Source organism: Priapulus caudatus, unplaced genomic scaffold, assembly GCF_000485595.1.
Source record: "Priapulus caudatus unplaced genomic scaffold, Priapulus_caudatus-5.0.1 Scaffold130, whole genome shotgun sequence".
NCBI lineage: Eukaryota > Metazoa > Priapulida > Priapulimorpha > Priapulimorphida > Priapulidae > Priapulus > Priapulus caudatus.
This window is the reverse complement of record NW_014577191.1, coordinates 352,098-358,184: the sequence shown is the minus strand read 5'-3', so window position 1 is coordinate 358,184 and position 6,087 is coordinate 352,098. Positions and strand designations below refer to the sequence as shown.

The window sequence follows — 6,087 nt, the reverse complement described above, 5'->3', positions numbered from 1 at the left end:
AGAGAGAGAGAGAGAGAGAGAGAGCGCGCGAGAGAGAGGGGAGAGAGAGAGAGAGAGAGAGAGAGAGAGAAAGAGCGAGCGAGAGAGAGAGAGAATAGGAGAGTGTGTTTGTGTGTGTGAAAGAGAAAGAAAGGAGGACAGACAGGCAGACAGACAGGCACTCAAGAAGGGGAGAGAGGGGAGAGAGGAACAAAGGAGGGAAGGAGAGGGGTAGTGGAAGATAGTAGCGAAGTTAGTTAGCGAAAAAAAGTGATAGAGAGGGGGGAACAGGGATTGAGAGAAGGGGAAGGAGAGAGTACAGACAGAAAGGGAGAGCAGAGAGAACACCCCTCGTGTAATGATCATAGCGTGTTGCGCACAGCGTCGGCATGGCGATGATTCATGCTTCCAACCGGCTGCGCGCCCATGTGGCATGCAGAATAAAAAATATGCGGCACTGAGAACTCCCAGCAACACAGAAAGGCACTGAAAATGCATAGAGCTTCGCTCGAAATGCTAGCGTATAGGGTTAGATAGCTATTAGATAGCTATTAGCTCGATGATTTAATACGGAATAACCTCGAGCAAATACCCCTCCCATATTCTCCTACGTTTCTACTCCTGCCGTCACACGAAATGGTCCATGTAGACATTAAACGATGCAGACTAGGCAGACTGATGACGTTTAGAGTGTGTGCATACTGCTAGACACACGTCTATGTCCCCCAGGGTAATACCGGAACGTACCCTGGGTACGATCCGGTATACCGGAACGTACCCTGTTAACTATATAGCTGATATAGTTAGGGTTAGGGTTAGGGTTAGTGTTAGGGTTAGGGTTAGGGAGTAGGCGTAGGCGACTCCCTAGACTCGTTAATGGAGTAGGCGAGGTACGGTCCGGCATATTAGATAGTAGTATTTAGTACCAGGGTACGTTCCGGCAGTACCCTGGGGGACATAGAACCTCTCAGCGCTAGACACGTACACGAAACCCTACGACCTGCACGTTAGCATCACATTCTAGCAATATTTGATCGAAACCCCCCGACGCATCCCACAGCAGTCAGGCTGCAGGTATCTCACTGCAGAACAGCTCTGATTTATACTAAAGAGAAGACCAGTCAAATCACAAATGTATTTGATAGTAACATTTAGCAACGTATAAAGTCCGATGGCACCTCTAGCAAGGTTGGAGCACGAGGTAGAGACAGGGCGAAGGAAGACATGGTGACCACATGAGACAAGCAGAAGTAGACTGGAAGACTTACGTGCTCAACTCTGCCTGGTGTCCGTGAGAACCTGTCGCCACGGTAACGGTGTGGATTCCATCGTGACAAACAGGTTCACAAATTGAAGGCTTTGCACGACAGCAAGCAAAGATCGAGCAGTAATGCCCTAGTTGCAACATGGTTAGTCACACTGATCGTAGACTAAAGCCTCCCAAACTTGTTGGGACGCATGTACACGGCAATACCAGTGTGTTATGCCAGACCAGAGGCCGAGTAAGAACAACACCCAAGTGATAGAGTGAGTGTATGAGTATGTGTGTGGATGGACTGACCATGCTCCATAGTGACTCATACCTAATTTACCACACATCTCGCCTGCACTTTACTGAGTCATGTGTGTCACTAAATGTTAGAGTCAGCAAGCTAGCCATGATATCACATGGCAAACTGATGGAATACAAATGAGCAATCGTTAGACAGTATAATTACATTGCGAGTAGCTATATGCACAGTGGGAACCTCAGAATAAATAACGCAGGAATTAATGCATTTTTAACTGTAGTACCATGTGAATTTGCATATATGTAATTAATGAAAATCATATTACCCATGCTTATGAATGCTTTACTATGACCATCAAAATAAAATCCTTGTTTCCAGCTTTAATTAACTGCCACTGTGCCGACAACTAACTGCCTAAAGTCTGATCTTATTATATAAAATTTCAACTGAATCTAGTATTATGGCTATATGCACACATAGCCATAAAACAAAATATATGATTACTAAACATTCTGTACTTCAATGGTTAAGTAAATATGAAACCATGGTCACTGAGTTATTTATGCCATTCACATTACATAATGAATTTTGGTTTATTCTAATATCTTCTAAAGTTCTAATCGCTAACTATATATCCTAGCACAAATGTAAGTTATAACTATCACAGTATCAGGTAAATATTTTGTAGTAATCATAGCAAACGTTTAACAATTTACTATTACTGAAGCCGTGAAGGTGATAGTACTGACATTCACAACGTCAACGATAATGATAACTATGACGCTGCTGAAATTGATAAGGGCGATAATCCTAAATTTTATCACTCATGTTCACGTGATTAGAACTATATAATATAAAATTAAAACGCATTGATTTCCAATGCTGATCACTGACAATTCTCCACTTCTTTTTTAATAACTAATAAACTAATAGAAATAGATTAACATCGAATAAAACATGGCCATTCGTTTATAGTTAAGGATACTCTCAAGGTTTTAGGCAAAATTTTACAGATTTTTCATTTTCAACTTTATTCGATGGCTAACACTATGTGCCGCCTCTGTACATGCTCATTTCTCCATATAACGGTACATGTGAACTTCCAGAGAGCATTTTGATTGCCCGCGTACATGTAGCAGGGGTAGAAATTAACTTTTGAACATGGGAGTCCAACGGACTCCCTACCCTCAAAAAGAGGGAGTCCGCAGTGTGCGGTTCAAAATTAAAGATATTAACAATAACACATGTGCTTATTTTTAAGATTAATGCGGTTGTAGTGTACGTCTGCCAAATTTTCTCTGGACATTAGCAGAAAAAATACGGTAATTCCGCGAGACCGTACTCCGGAACGAACTAGTTAGTGTGGCAGAATTTTCAGAGAGTCACACGGATTCCTGCATATATATCAAATCAGGAAGTATTTGACTCCGGACTCCCGTTAATTTCGCACCCTGATGTAGTGAGCCGCGGCTGATGTCAGAGACAGGATACAACCAGAATTTTCACAGTACTCACTAGCCTATAACCATCAGGTATCATTCAGCATCTACAGCTGTCTTCTACAGTAATAGTTGAAATTGCTGTGCAACCGAAAATAGCCCTGTTCTCTTAGTTACAAACCTTGCATTTAGGCGTGCGTTTGTTGACATGCAGATTTATGACGTCATGCAGTGGGCGTTTTTGGCTCGTTTCGGATCATGGTATGTGGGAACCTCGTAATTTCTTACAATTTCTCAAGGTGCATAGGAGATTTAATCAATTTAGTGGTTGCAGTTAGTCATGGATATGTCTCAGTAAGTACTAACAATAGATATTTCACATGCATTCACCCATTTTTCACACAGGCGGTCGATAATTGTGAAAAATAGAAAAACGCTGATTTCTCCGTTCTGATTTCTGACATAGTAGCCGATGTATAAATGGATATTTGTCTGTGATTACAACTCAGAATAATTTAATTTTACACTTGTTTTAATGGCAACATATTGCTGTAAAAAAAGGTGTCAGGGATTGTTATTAAGTGCCGTATTTTATGAGTTATGTCTGTTTATTCGCTAAAATTTTAAATTCAAACGTGAGACTTGAATTTTAGGCAGTTTTTTTCATTTTTCTCGGTAAATATAAAACTTAAAGAAAAATCCTGACACCCTTTTTTGGTACATATTGTGCTTACCATGTGGCGAAAATTTTGTATCTTCACTCTTTCTGGTAATTGAGAAATATCCAAAATAGAATTTTTACATAAAAATTCAAAATTTGTGTGGTAACATTAGGTGCTGGAAATTTCATGATTTTTTTGGCTTGAGCATAGAGTCTTTAGAGGTATATCTCCTCTATAAATAAAACAAGTGATTGATTCGATTCATTCATCAATAAACGTTTAATATGCATTCGAGCAATACCCGTGCAAAAGGTGGAAAGTATCCTTATATATCCTTATAAATATAAGTTATATTAACTGAACTTCGACACAATGGCAGACATTGTGCTATCTCTGGCATCAACACCTTGAACACGCTTTCCTCGGTTCCGATATTTGATGTTTTCTTGAGAACACGTTTACTCTACACTCTCTATACTAGTTTACTATACTCAGTACTCATACTGACCGCACTCTAATCGTATTACTATTGCCCGTATTGGTATTACTTGAACTCAGTGATAGTTACAAATATATGACTTACTCGATAGCCTTCTTAATGAAGGAATGTGTTGGCTTTAACATCTTCGCCATCACGGTTGTTGCGTTTGAAGCATCACTACATAAAAATTGTAAATATAAGCACTCTCAACTCGCAAACAAGAATTTCGCGCGACAAGTGAGCAAGCTTGGGTAGTGGCGCCCTCGTTGGGGCGCTAGCATAGAAAATAATGGTCTACCTAGCTAGTACTCCTTGGCTAGTAACAGTATATTATTTCTATGGCCGAATGGGCGTTAGCCTAGGGAGCAGAACATTGTATATCATATGATATACGTGCTCTGTACATATATAATAAGGAAACTGCTATATATATATACATGTAGTCTCTACTTCTGCCTCACTCTAGTCTCTAGACTACATGATCAGTACCAAACTCCACGACAGATGGCGCTCTCGCTCTGGCTCAATTCTACTATTATCCTGAGTGTGGAAGGGGCACTGCATGCAGTTTGGATCAGTACATGTCATATCGGTCGTAAAAGTGATTTTCCTGGATCGATTTAAGCGCCATTGTTGTAGTTAGTAGCCTAAATATAGTTATCATGCAGATGGGTTCCAGTTCATAATATCCGCGCCACTCCGCAAGCGTCTGCTTCGTTTCCCACGATCTATGCCATGATTAATGAACGAGACGGAACCAATCTAGCCGTCATAACAACTTGCAGCGACCTCTTTTTGTAAAAATTGTTGGCTACCGTTTGTCCGTGAATAAACAGAGAGACAGGTCTACTCCCGTAACGCGATCAGTTAGCACTTTAGCTTGTCGAATATGGCGTTTCGGAGGATTCCATGTTGTATTAGCAGGAATGCAACACTAACACGTGAGCGAATTTACTGTAAAAATGCCGCACGAACATACTACACCTACTCTCCAGAGCCGTTCCACCCACTTCCAAACCGAGCGCCTGTTTGGAGAACAGCTGATGAAGCGGTCACTGTTATCAAATCACGTAAGTTGGACAGTTAGTTTTAGTTTTTCACTCTCAGTCTCAGTATGGCATGAAACGCTGCACAACACGTTTGCAAGGTTTCAGTCTCAAGAAATCTGTGTTCGAAGGAAATGAAACCCAACAAACCCGCCCCTAAAAACGCCCCTAAAAACTGCCTACAGGGCTATGAGAGAGGATATATATAACCAAGAGTAGATAAATAACAGACAACATGTTATTTATCTACTCTTGATATAACTTATAAGACCGAATAACTGAAATCCACTGAAATTTAGGGTTTCTTGTCTGCATTTGCATCTTGGTCACAATCTATCAATTAACTAGCTGTATATTTAGGAAGTTCATGTCGGCGCAAATTCACTTTAGGCATGCACCTTAGCTTAAGTATATCACGAAGTGATGCACAGATTTCTGTTTATCATCAACTGATGCACAGACTTTCTGTATATCAAGGAATGATGCAAAAACCTTAACCCGAACCCTAAGTCATAAAGTATAACCTTGGGTATCACAAAGTGTGTTAGGGTTAGGGTTATGGTTAGGGTTAGGGTTTTTGCATCATTCCTTGATATACGGAAAGTCTGTGCATCAGTTGATGATACACAGAAATCTGTGTATCACTTCGTGATACCTAAGGTGCCTAAAGTGGATTTGAACCCAGATGAGACGGGATACCAGAGAAGTGTTGCTGAAAGGAGATGTTGATCCTAACCGCTGAGCGCGGATCTTGCGCGCAGTTTCGCGGCAAGGCGCACGCGACCGACGGGAACGTCCTACGACAGTATGCAGTGCTGCAGCTATGGATCCGTGCGCGAATCCATAGTCCGGCGCACGGATCCATAGCTGCCAGCAAACAGTCCGGAATTTTAGGGGGGGACACAGAAGGCAGACATTTGGGACGTGGGAGGAGACTCGGAACTTTAAGATGCGGGGGTCTATCTCTTT

General features: G+C 41.4%; 2 protein-coding genes across 2 annotated transcripts in view; one reads left to right on the top strand and one right to left on the bottom strand.

Moving 5' to 3' along the window:
- LOC106805850 (PP2C-like domain-containing protein CG9801) overlaps positions 1 to 4,306 on the bottom strand; it is a 32,568-nt gene extending 28,262 nt beyond the window's left edge. The window contains exon 1 of the mRNA XM_014807621.1: positions 4,175 to 4,306. Within this exon, the coding sequence (XP_014663107.1) occupies positions 4,175 to 4,224 (50 nt within the window). The 5' untranslated portion in view covers positions 4,225 to 4,306. The remainder of the gene's footprint in view (positions 1 to 4,174) is intronic.
- Positions 4,307 to 4,663: 357 nt separating this feature from the next.
- Positions 4,664 to 6,087, top strand: part of LOC106805855 (4-hydroxybutyrate coenzyme A transferase-like) — a 14,380-nt gene continuing 12,956 nt past the window's right edge. Inside the window, exon 1 of the mRNA XM_014807627.1 lies at positions 4,664 to 5,142. Within this exon, the coding sequence (XP_014663113.1) occupies positions 4,962 to 5,142 (181 nt within the window). The 5' untranslated portion in view covers positions 4,664 to 4,961. The remainder of the gene's footprint in view (positions 5,143 to 6,087) is intronic.